Source organism: Typopeltis vanoorti, chromosome 1 (genome assembly GCF_054136105.1).
Source record: "Typopeltis vanoorti isolate ZY-2024b chromosome 1, IOZ_Tvanoo_1.0, whole genome shotgun sequence".
NCBI lineage: Eukaryota > Metazoa > Arthropoda > Arachnida > Uropygi > Thelyphonidae > Typopeltis > Typopeltis vanoorti.
Window position 1 is genome coordinate 60,303,410 of NC_143549.1, and position 17,531 is coordinate 60,320,940.

Consider the following 17,531-nt stretch of genomic DNA (forward strand, 5'->3'; position numbering starts at 1 on the left):
GTGATCAGCATTCATTTCAGACAAACTATGGAGACTGCTTTCCTAAAAAAATGGCTACAGCCAAAATATTATCAACAAAATTCTTCCCAAGCCCTCACTTAAAAACAAAAATAAACTAGACTACAATAAAACTCTAGCCATTCCATACATTAAAGAGATGTCAGATAAAATAAACAGAAAATTACAGAAATGCAACCTTAAAGCCACCCTTAAACCTCCTGCAAAATTAAAGAACTTACTGAACTCATCCAAGGATCCACTTCCTTTGCTGGCCCACCATGGAGTATACCGTATTCATTGCACCTGTAATTTGCCCTGTATAGGGGAAACTGGACACACAATTCCCATCAGAAAAAAGGAACATAAATGGCACATTAAATTTAATAACTATGGTAAGGCTGGATTTTTCTGATCATGCCCTGAATACTGAGAATTGACTGGAAAAGCATCTGTTGTTTACATCACACCAAAACGTGATATGACATAAATTTAAGGAGGTGAAATTCGTATTGACCACCCTAATTTTAATAATAATGATGGCCTAAAAATACCAAGAATATGGAAGGCACATATTCTACCTGCATACTGTTGGATCATACTTCCTTGTTTTTGATCTGCCATCTCGTTTTAACTCTGTTCTTAAACAAGTAATAAGTTGCTGGTTGATTACTAATTTAAATATAGAGAAATTCATATTTTTAGACTGTGCCACTCTATATCTAGATGAGTCTAATGAAATGTAGTGAAACCAAGCATCAACTAATTTTATATCAATATTATTTCTTACGTAGACTGAGTTTATCTCTTATGTTTGAAGCTCCCACTAGGTCCGATAATTTCATGAACGGTGCAGAGATTCAGGCAAACACAATTTTAAAATCATCAAAACAAAACATTTAATTCTGGATTATATATTATACATATAAACTCAATTCTGAGAACAAGATAATCACAACATCTTACAGATTCAATCTATGGGCATTCTGCTATCAGACTTATAGCTTTCACAATATTAAAATAACTTTTAATAGAGTTCAATATCACAAAATCTCTTAGTAACAAATTTTACTATTATCACACAGTCAGTAAAGTCTCAATACATTAATGGTGGCAGCAACTGCTTCATGAGTATACACTTTCATATTTCATACTCTGGCTGATTTCAGCAAGAAACGTTACAGTTAATGTGGGGAATAAGAGGAGGAATTACACATATATCTCTGCACTGAAGTAACATAAAATTGGACAGTTCTTACTGGATAAATCCTTTGCTCATCAATTTCACTATGGGCACACTTTATAACTATATTTACTTAGCACACTATGGCAGCACTATTTAGGATAATTCTTCTCAATGATAACTGAACTATTAATGGTCACATTTCACTTGTATAGACGTACTTGGATAAAGGAAAATGCTCATTCCTTCTTTAACACTATTCGACCGATTCAGCTCTCTGTTAAAGTTCCATGAAACTAATGGAACACATAATAATTCTTTAACGTCTAGAAATATTCTCAGTTGCCTATTATTTTCCCGGTCCTTAAATAGTCCAATTACAGCACTAAAGTTCTAGACACAGCAATCCTTTGCATTCACTTTGCTGCCTCACCTTATTCTTCTCTTCTGTCTGTGCTATCCTCAATGCTCTCATGTCCCAGAATGGTTCATCCTGAAAAAGAGAAGAGCCCCAGTTTTCTCCACTCTCAGCTAATATACTTCCCTTCTTTTTCCCGCCCAAAATTGTTTCTCACGCTCTCTTATGTCAGTTCTTTCTCTGCATTTGAAACCATATCTCGCGATCCATGCACGCGCTAGCTATTTCTAGCCCGTCGCCATAGTAACAAACAAAATAAAATAAAAACAGAAATATTGCATAACATTATACCTTTACATACTGGTAGTGATAAATAAAAAATCAAAATATTAAATTAGGAATAATCAAAATAAACAGAATAATATTTCAATACAAAGTTCTATCATTGCTAACACATATTTTAGATTAATTAATAAAATTTAATAAATAAACTCAAGGCAATTACATGAATAATAATTTACAATCATGGGATTAATATCAAATAATTTTTACAAGTATAGCCTTTGATAGGGTGGATTAAGTTGGATTCTGTAAGGAATATTAATAATTTAAATTTCTCCTTAATCAGAATCCAACAATACCCTTTGTCCCTAAGAGTTATTATAAATAATACTATAGGTAATCTAGGATCTTAAATCTAATATAACTATTCTTATGTTAAATTAGGACATCGCTTTTGCTGTAATAAAACTGTGTGAAAAAAATTTTCTCTGATGTCATAAATAGAATATAGCTTTCATGTAGTTATTTTATTTTATTTCATTTATTTATTTTAATTTTAATTTTTTATTTATTTTTCACTAGAGGTCAGGCCAGTTGAATAACCGTCGATCAAATCATTGTCTCTGTATATATGTGTGTACTCCAGATGATGACCTTAATATGAAGGTTGAAACGTCGGGAAATTAAAATAATTATTTCTGACAAAGTTGTAGTCTCCATAATTTGTCTGAAGTAAATGATTTAGTCTCACTCTCCTCAAGCACTCTTATCAGTGAATCACTATACAAAATCTAGTATCCTGAATCTCATACTTTCCCTCTTTAATTCTCTGCTTTCTCTCACCCTTCTTTTGTTTCTGTGTTATACCATCTGCCAGGCATTTCTTCAACCACTCAATCTCACGTTTTGTTCTGTGGAGAACTCCTCCTGATTTCTATCTTTTTCATTATTATTGGCTCATTCTCTTCATTTTCCACCATTTCATTCTTTCAGTCACTAGTATGGCTTGCAACATCAAACTCATCAATCACATTTCATCTTTTCGTTCATCATTATCTTCTTACTCTCTTTGCGCTTCTTGCATTCATAAATTAAATATTTCCATATTTAATTTGTCATCTTCAGTAAAAATTTTACCAAAATAACTGAAATGTTTTACTTGTAGTTTCTCCATTCAAGATGTTCATATTTTTAATGTTCCTACCGATTTTCATAGTTCTTGTCTTTTTAATTCTAACCAAATTTATCATTATTATCAAATTCCTGATGAGTATCCTAAAGGTTATGATAGTACTACATTAAAAGGTTATATCATTGCCAACTTTCTATTGACAATTTTCCCTCCAAATTAATCTGTTATCTTCCTCAGGACTCTGATATTATGATCTTATGTTTGTCTTCTAAGGCTCTTCTTATTGTGTCAATCTACCTGAATCTTGGTCTTTCTTTGGATGTTACTCCTGCTATCTTGGTTGACATCAACCTTGTTAATCATTCCTGTTTCGTTCTGTTTAGATAAGCTTTCCTCACACATTCTTAAATGTGAACAATATCGAGTTCCTTTGTTAATTAATTTCATTTTTAATATCATTCTGTTGTCTGTGCGCTTAGTCTAGTGACTTTGCAACCATATGCCTGGGAAAGGATTGTCCTGGGTCCGATCCCATCTCCAATGTGAGGAGCTTAAGGATCTTTCTCAGACATAGCCAAGTTTTCCGGTCTTGGGTGCGGACAGCAGGGTTTTTCTACCCAGTTTATCTGAGGTGTTTACTCCCGCAAGCAGGCAGTCCATCCCCATGAACACACACACAGAGCTACAGCCATAGAATATACCAGGAGGCATAGGGCTAGTCACCTTATTCTTAGGATGGTACAACTTAGAAGAGCTTAAAATAGCTCTATAACAGGCCAGTAGGGAGAAGAAGAAGATATCATTCTGCCTCTGAGGCCATCTGTTCATGCCCTTAATCTTAGAACTCTAATATATGTGGTTTCCAGTCTTTGAAAAGTATTTTATTTCTAACCCAGCTCTCATTTATAAATTAAAAGAAGGTTTGAAACTGTCTTGTATGCAGCTAGTTTAGTGTTCTGAGTAATTACTCTCTTATAACATGCATAATAATGTTTTATGGTATATACAACACCAACAGAGGGAAAAATATATATATATATATATATATTAAACTCACTAATATTTTTCTGATTTTCTAACAAGCATCATCAGAGCATAATTATAAATGTGATAGGCACACAACACTAAACTACATAATTGAGGAAAGCAGTTTAAATTTTAACTGACAACATAACTAATGTCCTTACATGGCACTCTCTATGGGTCAAATAATCACAAAGTTAATTTAGAGAAGAAGGCAATCAGGTCTTAAAATAACAATCTTCCAGATCTATGGTAAATTAATGCAGCCATACTTGTTGAGGTTAGGAGTATGCTTCATAGCTGATGGTGATTTTAAAAATAGTCTCTCAGACGTATAATGACTTCTTTGTAATCAGTATGTTTTCTTCCATCTGATCCTACATGAAGGAGTATCCAGAGCATTGTCTGCCAATCCCAATTTGCCATACAGATGATCAGGGATGTTATTTTTGAGTTCTTCAAGGTGGATCTTAATTGATATACCAGTCTATCCAAAGTAGGCCAAACTGCAGCCACAAAGGATTTTATACACTCCAGGATGTTTGAGAGAATGCAGTTGATCTTTAGGAGAATGTATGAAGGTAGCTGAATGAAAGGTTTGAAAGTGGCATGGAGATCATATTTTGCAGAGAACTTTGCCTATTTTTTCTGATGTACCCTTGACATATGGGATGGGAATTGTTTTGCTGTGATCCTATGTGTTGGAAGGATAGGGCAGGCATGCAGTATTTTATCTATTTTATATGGACTATAGCCATTGGCTAAAAAAGTGTTGTGAAGGTCCCTGAGCTCTGTTTTAAGGGCTGTCATTTCATTCGAACAACAATAGCATTGGCTTGGTGCATGAGTGTTTTGAGGATGCCATACTGTTGGTGGTGATTCTTTACATAAATACCTTCTGTATGAGCGGATTTTCTGTAAATGCAGAAGGATAATGAGCCATTATGAAGTCATGTCACTAGTGTATCTAAAAAAGGGAAGACAATTGTTGCTTTCTTTTTCTATGGTGAAGTTTATTTTAGGGTGTTGGTTAGTTAAGATGCACCAAAAAATGTATCGATATATCTGGGCCATGGGGCCAAACAGGAAACACATCATCAATATAATGTGGCCAAAGTGCTTGGTTTTCAGAATATTCCATATAGAAATTAACTGGTAGGGTAGCCATAGCAGTCCTATCTAGCTGTTTGTATATTTTTCCTTTTCATAGGAAATAACTTGCATATATGGTGAATCTGAATAATTCAATTATGTCAGGAGGGAAATGTGGCTTAATGTGGTTAAGGTCAAAGGTTCATTAGTGAAGAGTGAAGTAATATTGAAACTGACTATAATGTCAGAATCTGTCCAAGTTAGATTTTCTATTAATGTTTTCAAGTGGAGAGAGTTTCTAATAGATGAGGGAGAGTTGCCTATAAGGGAGGAAAGTGATTTGGATAAATTTTTGGCTAGTTTATAGGTGGATTTGTCTATGCTGTCTGCTATAGGACAAAGGGAGGCACTAGATTTGTGAATTTTAGGGACCCCGTATCCAGGTGGGTTTGAGATTTTTGGGATCAAGATGTAACTTTTTAAAATAATTTATACACTTTTTTCTTTTGGTTTGTAGGGTCTAAATCTGTGGTCTGATAAGTAGAGGATCTTTAACAAGATAATTCATTTTATTCTTGTAATCTGTTTGGTTCATAATAACAGTACTATTTTCCTTATCAGCTTTAGACAATAATTTGTTTGTTCCTATATGACTTTTTAAGTGCTGATATTTCTTATTTTTAGGTGGAATGTTATTCTTGGGAGATTTTAGTTTTGTTAGAATACTAGACTATCCAAACAAATGTTATTAGCCACTGTGGGTGTAAAATCATAGATACCATGCTGCTCTACACTAGTTATAATTTCCAAAATTGGTACTTTTTTTGGGCACAATGGCGAAATTATGTCAATGACTAAGTGTTCTGAGAGTGTCTGCAACTATAGATTCACCACTGTGTTTTTGTTCTAGTTCTGGTCAGGAATGGCTTCACTGTTGAATAGCTGCAAATATTTTCAGATGGTGATTTTTAACTTTTTTTTTTTTTTTTTCAAATTCTTTACTAGTAGCATTTTCAGAGATGGTGATAACAACTGTTTCTAGTTTTAACCACCCAACCGGCCATGCCGTGTATACATATCAAAATTACCATGGATACAAAGTGCATATTCAAATTGTAATACCACTGATATTACATTGAAATATGTTATGGATATGAAGTGTATGAGGAGTGATGTATTTTATCCATATTGGCATCAATGTGGTTAATCACTTGTTTTATCTCTATCCTAACTCTTAAATCCATAAGTTAATTAGCTTAAAAATTGTCTCAGAAACTGCTAGTTTAGTGTTTTGAGTAATTTCTATCTCATATTCCATAAAAATTTATTCAGCTGGTTGAGCAAATTTCTATGGAATATGAAAAAATCGTACCAGGTATGTGTTTTAAAATATTTATTTTATCTTCTCAAATCATGTTTCAATCGTGAAAATTCTTTAAGGGCAAACCTATCAATGAAATAAAAGATATCAGTTAGCATAACCTGCATTCCATGTTTTTACTTATTTCATAATGAGCAAAAATAGCTTTTTCTACTTTCATCCAAAATTTGTAAGAGCATTTTATTCAACTTGCTAAGAACGTGTAGTGGATTCATTTAGGTGTCTAAGATCATCTGCATAAAATAAAGAACTGAATTTAATATCTCTTAGATTAATCTCAGATATAATGTCACTTTTCCTTCATAGGTAAATTTAGCTGTAATACCAGTGGAAATAGTTTACACACACCTGATGTTACATCAAACTGTCTCCCTGTAGGTTTTCCAGTTCTGACAGCTAACTTATAACTTAAATATAGGCTATATATTGCTCTTTATAAATGTTCCATTTTCTCTATGTAATTGTTGCATTTGGAAAAGCTTTAATTTCTTTATTCCTGTTATAGTCCTTTATTCCATGATTTCTTAATTGTTTATTTGCCTTAAAATAAAAATCTTGTGTTGGTGAATAGGGCTTATAAGCATTATCAGCATTGACTTCAAGTCTATCTTTGGCAATAGTTATTCTCCTCTCAGATATATTTGTAAATCTTTTTTGGAATATTCATTAGGAAAATTGAATTAGCCATCCAACTAAGCCTTCTGAATTATGCATTGTATGCAATATAACCTTTATAAAATTTTTATAACTCCATATTTGAGGATTTCTGGTAGCTTTTTCATTCTCCATCAAAAATGTATACGTTGTTGCATTTCTTCTTTATGTTTTCTGCCATTGTTCTTTGAAACAAATTAATTATTTCAAAATAATTAATTTGTTCTTTAAAATAATAAAACATTATATTTTATAAAAATAATAAATATAAAAAATGTTATTTCTTCCACTGTATACAACTAACTATACAATGGAAGAAATAACATTACAAGAAACAGTTCCAAAAAGCAATAGAGCAAAGCAAGTCAGGAAAATCTCCTGGAGAAGATGGAATAAATATAGAACTTATAAAACATGCTGGAATTCTATTCATCAAACAACTCTTAAAATTATTTAACAATATTTGGCAGCAAGGAAAAATTCCAGAAAGTTGGAATAAGACAGTTATCATCCCAATATATAAAAAAGGCAATAAGTGCAACTGTGAAAACTACAGAGGAATAAGTCTTCTAAATACTGGTAATAAGTTATATGCACAAATATTAACTTCAAAACTTAAATCATACGTAGAAGATAAACTTTGCGAAGAACAAAATGACTTTCGAAAAGGACAATTGTGCATTCACCCAGCTTTCACATTAAAAATCTTAATGGAAAAATATTACGAATACAACTTAGAAATGCAGATAGCATTTGTAGATTACCAGATATTAACTTCAAAACTTAAATCATATGTAGAGATAAACTTTGCGAAGAACCTTAAGTCTGTATCAAAGAAAGCCTTTGATAGAGACTTGAGGAACAAACTGTGGACCATATTCAAGAATCTAAATATTCCAAATCAGCTGCTTGCTGCAATAACTGACATGTTTCAGAACAACCAAATAGCTGTAAGAATCAATGAAAAAGTTACACAGTGGAAATCAATAAACAGATGGGGGTCCATCAAGGATGCCCAATGTCACCACTGTTATTTAATATCTATATAGATGAATTAGTAAAGAAATGGAAAGAAAATATAAAACTGGCATTTAAACTGGATTGTGGAACTATACTTAATAGTCTTTTATTTGCAGATGATCAAATAATCATAGCAAGAACTCCAAAAATCATTATACACCTTACATACACTTATGTTTATAAGTGCAGAAAAATTTGGAAATCAAAAATCTACAGACAAAACAAAAATTATGGCTTTTAAAGGACCATTTTCAGTCAGAAGTAAAATCATGATTGAAAATAAAAGTTTAGAACAAATTGCTTCAAATACCTTGGATGTGCTGTATCATGTACAAAAGATGCTGACATTGACATCAAAATTTCAAATTTTCTAAAAATAACAGGAATGATCAATAATATTTTCAAACTTAACCATGTTCAAAAGCATACAAGATAAGAGTTTAGTTTTGGCAAAACCTTCTCTACTATACAGACTATAAAAACTATAGAAGAAAAAGAATAGAAACTGAAGTGAAGAAATGAAATTTCTATGAAGGACAGCAGGCTATACTCTCTGGGACAAAAGTAGAATCACAGAAATACATAAAGGACTAAATATAGACTCAGTATTGGACAAAGTATATGAATACCGAAAGAAGTGCATTGAACTTATTACAAGAATGGACAGTTCAAGATTACCCCAAAAAATACTCTGATACCACCTAGTTGGAGGATGCAGAAGTTAGGATGACCAAGGAATAGATGGAATGAGACATAACAGGGCCTAAATCCCTGAAAGGATGATGATTAATATAACATAATTCAAATTGGCAATATTAAGCTTTATTCATTATTCTTGCAGATGATATCCTCTTCTACAACTGTGTAAAGGTTTTTCAGTCAAATTAAGTAATTTCCTTTGCAAATTTAGTCAGCAAATCCATATTAAAAAAATAAATAAAACTGAAAATCGGCAGGAAAACAGCTGCTTTCTCTATGGTCAATCATACAATTTTTATTGGCGATTGCAAATTAAATAGTTAAATAGATAATAGATAACTAAGATTAGGTATGGTGGGAAGCCAGTCAAATAAATTTATATGGAACAAGGGAGAAAGCCAAGCTGAGTTAGCAGTGTATATAAGACAATCTTCAAACCACTTTTAATGTATAGGTGTAGTTGAATTAGAGATTAACAACATCAGATATGATAGTTCTGAGCATAATTGCAAGAGTTAACAGATGGCATCATGGTAGGACAATATTAAAAATGAGGCTATCATTAAAGAACTTTACATTATTGATATTCACAAATATGTAAACATTATTAATCTATGGTGGTATAGTCACTTGATGGAAAATGAAAGATGAGCAGAATGTCAAAATGTATAGCATGCCTAAAACTGAAATTAATATATATTGTAGGAGTATTATAGCTATTGAGACCAAAGTTTTTTTTTTTTATTATTATTAGTTGGTTGGTTATCATATAAGGGGTAGAGCCTGGTCCTAAAGTAGGCCTCATGTTTTCTCTTGATCACTTTGACATTTTCCTTTTTTAGAATTCCATTTACAGTCCCTGTTACTGACCTGGTTGTCTAACTGGAATAGCACTTTTGCTCTCCAAATTAGTGGGATTTAAATTCCACTACAAGTATGGATGTTCTTGAATCTCTTTAGATGATAGATGAATTTCACTGCCTACTGTAAGATCACCCTGCTTATTAACACCCCAACTGGCCGTGATGCCTATAGATATTCAGCAAAATCTGGATACAAATCTGTAACACCTATTGATTAACATGGATCTTCTTCTTCTGCAGCTTCTCCCACTTAAGTGGGGTCACTGTTTGTAATGAGTTTCCTCCGCACCTTCCTGTCTTGGGCTGTCACCACATCCAAGTTCTTCATCTTCAAGTCCTCTTCTACCAGCTCCCTCCATCTCCAAATCACTTTTTTAATGTATAGGTGTATAAGGGTCATGCACATCCATCTGCATGACCCTTCTTCCCACATATTCGTCCTCCTTCCTCATCACATGACCAAACCATCTCAACCTTGCCTCCTGTATTTTCGCTCCTAAGTTCGTAACTTTCACTGTTCCCCTGACATAGTCATTTCTCAGACGATCCTTTCTGGTCACACCGCACATCCACCTAAGCATTCTCATCTCTGCTACTTCCATCCTGCTGATGTTATTTTTCCTCAGGGCCACAGTTTCTATAGCATATGTCATAGCTGGCCTCACTACTTTCCATAAATTTTGCCTTTCAGATTGATCGGCACCCTCTTATCACATAATACTCCAGCCATCTCCCTCTGGTTCCTCCAACCCGCTTGTATCCTGCATCCCACTTCCTTCTCAGCTCCTCCATCTTCTTCCATTGTTGAACCTAAGTATCTAAAGTCTCTCATCTTCCTGATGACATTTCCTTCCAGCTCCAGATCTGTCTCCTGGCTGCCGCCGCCCACTGCGCAACACATATACTCTGTCTTACTTCTGCTCAGTCGCATACCTCTCTCTTCCAATACTTTTCTCCATCTTTCCAGTTTAGTTCCCGCTTCTTCTCTTGAATCTACACACGGCAAGATGTCATCTGCATACAACATTGTCCAAGGCGCTTCTCTCACCTCCTCTGTTACCACCTCCATCACAATATTAAACAGAAATGGACTTAATGCTGACCCTTGATGCAAGCCAACTATTACTTGAAAACTTTCTGTCTGTCCCAAACAGGTATGAACGCTTGTCTTCACATTTCTGTACATTTCCCGCACCAACCTGACATGTTTCTCTGGCACCTTCTTCTCCCTCAGACACCTCCAGACTTCTTGCCTTGGCACTCTATCGTATGCTTTCTCCAGATCAATAAATACCAGATGTAGCTCCCTTTGTTTCTCTCGATATTTTTCCATCATCTGTCATAACCCAAAGATAGCATCTGTTGTTGATCTACCAGGCATGAAGCCAAATTGTTCCTTTGCAATCTCCACCTCCTTCCTCTATCTACCATCAGGAACCCTTTCTAGGATCTTCATTGTGTGGGACATCAGCTTTATTCCTCTGTAATTTTTACAGTCTTGTGCATCCCCTTTACCCTTGTAGATGGGAACAAGAGTACTCTCCCTCCATTCCTCGGGTATATTTTCCTGTTGGCAAACTTTCATGAACAGGTCCCACAGCAGGTCAATTCCCTCTTCCCCCAGTGCCTTCCATGCCTCCACTGGAATTCTGTCGGGGCCCACCAATTTTCCATTCCTCATCCTCTTCATGGCCTCCGTCACTTCCATTCTACTGATGTTCTGCACCATCCCCTCAGAAGGCTGCCCATCTCCTCTGTGAGTCCTTGCATTTTCCTCATTCAAAAGTCCCTCAAAGTATATTTTCCATCTGTTTCTTATGTCCACATCCCTCCATAATACTCTTCCTTCAGCATCTTTGATCTGCCTTACTTGTAAGATGTCCTTTGCTGCTCTATTTCTACATTTCGCTAGTTGGTAAATTTTTCTCTGTCCTTCTTTTGTTTCTAATTGATCATACAGATCTTGATATGCCATGGCCTTCGCCTGTGCCACAACTCTCTTGGTTTCTTGCTTTCTCTGTTTGTACACCTCTCTGTCCTCTTCCACTCTTGACTCATCCCACTTCTGCTTTGACTTCCTCTTAGCTGTCACTGCCACTTGTACATCATTATTCCACCACCAACCCTTGATTAACATGGATAAGAAGTGCAATTTGGTATCACTATGACCAGCAGAGAGGTTAAAGGTCTGAAGTGTTGTTTTGTATTTGATCTCCTGAGCATGGTTTCTGGATTATATAAGCCTTAACATACCCATGGTATTAATGTCCAGTAAGTTTACAACATTTCATGGATGAGGGTGGTATTTAAAAAAAAAAGTCCAGGTTACCAATTTCTTTTTCCCTGGAGGAGAAGGAGAAAAATTGAGAACATGGATCTTTTAATTATATAATTAATTAATTTTTTATTTTTTCAAGTATAGACGTAATTTAGGTTTTACCCAGGCAACCCATGAAGATCTAGGTGCTTAATCCTGTTGATTCACCTAGCCATTCTCATGCATTCCAGTCACCTATTGTACTTATAAACTCTAAGCTGGTTTTAATCTAGATTACAAAACCAGTTTTTTTGTCTGGAGGATGAATAACAATTAACCATAGGCAATTGAAATCAAAGGGATGTTGAAATGCATGTGGACAAATGCCAGATGTATCAGAAATAAAGGAGAGGAGATTTTAGCTTTGGTCATCTCGACTTGGCCAAAAAGATTGTCAGCATCATTGAAGCAATGTAAGGGGTTAAATTATTAGAGGGTTAATGGTTTTAGTATTTTGTACAGGTCGCAGACATCATCTGAGATACAATATGAGAATTGTAATAACGTGCACGCGCACACACACACAGCACAAAAATTAAGTGGGGTAACCTCTGTGGGTGCTGGTGGACAGCCTTGGCTGTTAGGTGAGAAGCATAAGAATTACTGTTATGGTTCTGAAACCGCCCAAAAAAGTTTCACAGAACCATAACATAAGGTTTTGTATAGTGCAATCTGTGAGCAACAGTTTGCTTTAGACCTATAGGCTAATATTTTCCACTTATTTTTTTGTATTGTTTGTGTGTTATTGCAGTCATCATAGTGTACCCAGATGTCTCTGTGACAGACAAAATATTGGAACTATTAACCTCCATGTGAGTTTACTAGCATATAATCCTAAATATGATGGTTAATTTGAGTCTATCTGGTATGAGATAAATTGTTGGTGGTCACTATATACATGCAGGGGAAAGATTTGGATGCTGTGCATCAAATTATTAGTGTAGGCTGAGCGATTATTATGGAGCACTTCAATCACAAAGAATAAATTGAAGAGAGGAAAGGGTGAATGCAAGCTGGAAGAAAATGGAATTTATGCAGTTATTAAGAGATAATTACCTGAAACAGTATGTGTTGGAGGTGACCCAGGGTTTGAGAGTGCTAGATATGGTACTAGCATCAGAAGATGTATCTAGAACCAACATAGTCACTCTGCTGCTGATCAAGGATAGTTACCATGATTTATTGTCCTGTGAAGTTGCTAAACACACGAAGAATTCTCAGTTAAGAAGGGGTATAATTATTATTATTCGTGACACCTCTAAGGAGTCTGAAGACTCATCGCAGGAGGACACCTATTGTACAACTTTCCCACCACTAACACCGAACCTCTACCACCAATCAACAACATCAGTGTCATCTACTGCTCACCACCACAGCTAGTATTTTTTTTTGTCTGTAAACTGCATGTGTTCTGAAGGGCTGATTTGTCTGTAGAGTAGTTACACATATAGTTGGTGATTATGACAAAGATAGAAGGCAGGTTGGATAAGAATTATATTAGAAATTACTGACTTTTTCATCAAGTGAAAAACTGATTAACTTTTTCTCAGATCAAAATTAATGTCCATTGAATCTTTTCAAGGTCTATGACCTTGAAAAGATTTAAAAAAAAAAAAAAGAAAAGAAAAGCATTTGAAAGCTTTATAGATTAAGTTATTCAATTAGTTGTTTTCTTCTTATCTCTTACTTAAAGTTTTAATCACCAATTTGTTTAGTTCATTAAGTGGAAATTCATCCCTGAAGATATATTTTATCTTTTTGAGGAGTGTTAACGACTTTTACTCTTTCAGGCAAATTGGTAACTGTCAAGTTCCTTCGATCTGAGCGCTACCACGAAAGGTTTCCTGACTCACGCTATTGTACCACTGCCCTAAAGCCATCCAATAATATGAGACTCTCTCTCTCTACACCTTTTCATTCTTCACCATTGGAAAGGTCATGAGAATCAAATTATAATTATTTTTTGTACCAAGAAGAATCTTGGATGAAGGAGAAAATACATTTTACCTAGTTTTAAGTTTTTTTTTTTTTGTTTGTTTGTTTATATTTCTGCATCTTATTCCTACAAGAAATATATTTTTGTGGGTGGGAGGGGGAAGAAAAAAGTTTTAATTAGTAACTTTGCTTGTTTTATGTTTTGAATTGACAGTTATAATAAAAAATCATTTCCATCATAATTAGAAGATTTTATACTAGAAATGTTTAAACATTGGTATTATAAAATTTCTTTCTTTCTTTATATATATATATATATATATATATATATATATATATAATAGTCATTAATGCCTATACAGATTATCAAGTGCCTAAATGGTGACAGTATTACATCCACCATTACTTTGCTGATATTCATTAATCAAAAATTATATTATGTTATCACATTTAAGTATAATTGTTTTGTGTGTATACCAATAGATATTTCAATTCTTTTAGTGTATGTTAAGATTCATATGCAGTGTGACTAGACTAATATATATATAGTATTGGTTACCTTAATCATGGGCTGTGTTAGTTCAAAATTCATGGCATTTATATTTCTTTCACCTATAAACAAAATCCATATGTATTATTGTAGTGATTGGTTTCTTGGGATTATTAAAAAAAAAAAAAAAATATATATATATATATATATAGAAATATCAACCATTGGTGCTAACAAAGGTTGGTCCCTTTTTCGTTGATAAAAGGGATTTAATATTGAAATTGCAGTTGCAAATAAAATTTGAAAGTGCTATTTTTAATAGGATCTGTGTGTGTGTACTGTCATAATCTTTCTTTTACTTAAAAATGCAGCATGAAGTATGAGTTTGTTTTAAAGCTGTTTTTTGAATCCATGATGAAAAGGGAAAGCTATGCTTCTGTATTTATGTATATACTGTTATTTGTCCCTTCCTTTTTTTTTTCCTCACAAAATATTTCACTTCTCAGATACCTCTGCAACTTCTTTAACCATATTAACTGATTTGTTAATTTCATGAACTGATTATGTGAAAAAGCAAGCTTGTGTATGACTGAAGTTTCCTATTCCTCCCCCCCCTTTTTTTTTTTGCAGAAAATATGATTAAAGGTTAGTAATAAATTTTAATTTAGGAACATGTAAAACTGGATGATATAAAGAATCTTTAAATAAATTTTTAAAGTTCAAAGTTAAAAATTATATTGAATAAACTTAGTCTTCCCCCCCCCCCCTTTCCAACCTACACACACACACACACAAGAAAAGAAAGAAATACAAATCTCTAAAGTGACTTAAGTTTGATTGGTGTAACAGCCAGAATGTCTGTTTAGAGTGAAAACATGAATTTTAAAATGTGTCATACAGAATTTGAACTGTTTTTTTTTTTTTATTATCTCTATTCATCCAGGACAGTATTTAACATTATCAGTATAGTACTTAGCATCACATTTTTTTAAATAAAAAGTTAAAAGGATTGTGAAAAAAAATTACCAGTATTACAGAATTTATACGTTTTTAATATATAAATATATAAACACATATAACATATAAACACATGTAAAAGTACAAAGTAAAATATGGAATACAGCTGTCTTTGCTGCCATAACTTACATTTATATTTTTATTATGCTTAATATATTTGTACATTATTCCTCTATATTTGGATGAAATTTGTAAATTTTGGAATTTAAGGTAAATATTACTTTTCATTTGGCTTAGTTCTTTGTTTGTAGTAATTGTAAAAATTGAGTTGTCCTTTTTTATATTTGTATATTTCACATTTGTATATTTTACTTTAAAGTAGATATCTGGCAACAGTCATATTACTGCGTAAATACTAAAGAATTAAAAGGGTTTGGGCTTACCAGTATAACAGTGTAAAGTTTTTTTTTTGCTAATAATTTGTTTTTCAAATTTAAATAAAATTAAATGTGAAGATAGTTTATTCACAGAGGTGAATAAATGAAGTTGTGCTTTTTTTTTTTTTTAATGTGATAACTGCTGCTGAGCATATTCATCTATATTATCTTTTAGATAAGAGGATATTCTGTATCCATTCTCTATAAGCTGTTGGTCTTAACACTTGTTAAAATGCATAGTGACAAAATAAAGAAATAATGGTTAACTATCCGTCCCCAATCTTACTTGTTAAATCAAGTAATTGACATGGGCCTTGAATGTGGATTAAAATTTTAACATACACACTAAGAATTCACTAGAAAAGGTAGTAAACCCTAGCTATGTATGATGTGCATACAGTTATATGTTACAAGAATATCTGGTATGAGGTAGCTTAACTTGTTTTTCACTATTGTTATTATTTGTTCAGTTATTTTGTTTCTGAATATTATAACTAAATGTATAAATCTCATCCTATGAATTTAATCTATGTAATGCAACTCTAATTTCTTATTAAACTTTTATTAAACTTATTTGTGTTGAGATTTTCTTACCCTTGATTATTTTGTTATTTTTAGAATTTCTCCAATTAAGTTATTAGTAAATAAATAGAAATTTCTTTAATAAAATAAACAATTTTATGTAGAGAAAGGTTTCTTCTTCCATGTAAAAATAAAGAAAAAAAATTCTTTAAGAAAACTGATAAATTTTTTTATGATTTCAGAAAATTTGTTTATTTGGGATTTTATAAATTAAATACATTCATTACAGCAGAAAATTTATTAAAATGTTCATAATTACAAAACCATGCATTTTGTGGTTAAGAGTAAGAGACAAATGGTAGCTATGCTACTTAAAATGTGTACATAAATCAAAATTAATGAAACTATTTTTGTAAATAGATATTTTCCCCTTCCATTTAACATAATGCATATGTGCTATTACATTAGTTTTTTTTTTTTTTGCTCATTATCTTCACTATTTTGCATTTTATTAGTTGTGATGAATGTTTTGAATTTGGCTTATATTAATATTTTTTGCTTCTTCTGTCAGTTTTATTTTAAACAATGTACGATTAACACACTCTCTCTCTCTGTCTGTCTGTCTGTGTGTGTCAGAAATCTGTAGATATACTGCTAAATTATTTTATTATTATTACATTATGTTTGTGTTTTTTTAATGGAATTCAATCCAGACTCATGAAAGGTTGGAGACCTATAGCACAATAGTACCTTTGGTTGAACAAGAGATAAAAACATTATATCCCTGTACTGGAGCCAAGTATGCTTTATTATGACACTTAGGATGTCATCAAGCAAGGTGATGGTGGTGATATCACAGTGTTCATTGAAAACCATCTAACATATGAATTTTTGTACATTAGTGAACAGTTTGCATTGCATGAGAAACTACTACTTTGGATATGCTTTGTTGTATATCAGTTTATCAGATGATTATATATAAGTTAAATATGTAAATTATGTAATTTTTTTAAGAGATATCAATTCTGAAGATTTGATTTTGTAAAGTTAACTTCATTTGCTTGATAAAGAAAAATTTGTATTTTCATATTCGGATGAATATTTTTATTTCAGCTTTAATTTATGCTATTAAAAGATATCAGTATTTTTAACTGGTTTTGAATGCTAATACTGTCTTCTAATTGTGATG

The 17,531-nt window shown here is 32.9% G+C and overlaps 1 protein-coding gene across 1 annotated transcript in view; it reads left to right on the forward strand.

Annotated features, from left to right (window-relative positions):
• MAN1 (LEM domain-containing inner nuclear membrane protein MAN1) overlaps positions 1 to 16,393 on the forward strand; it is a 296,543-nt gene extending 280,150 nt beyond the window's left edge. Inside the window, exon 15 of the mRNA XM_090397559.1 lies at positions 13,792 to 16,393. Coding sequence (XP_090253685.1) covers positions 13,792 to 13,943 — 152 coding nt within the window. The 3' untranslated portion in view covers positions 13,944 to 16,393. The remainder of the gene's footprint in view (positions 1 to 13,791) is intronic.
• The last annotated feature ends 1,138 nt before the right edge of the window (positions 16,394 to 17,531 follow it).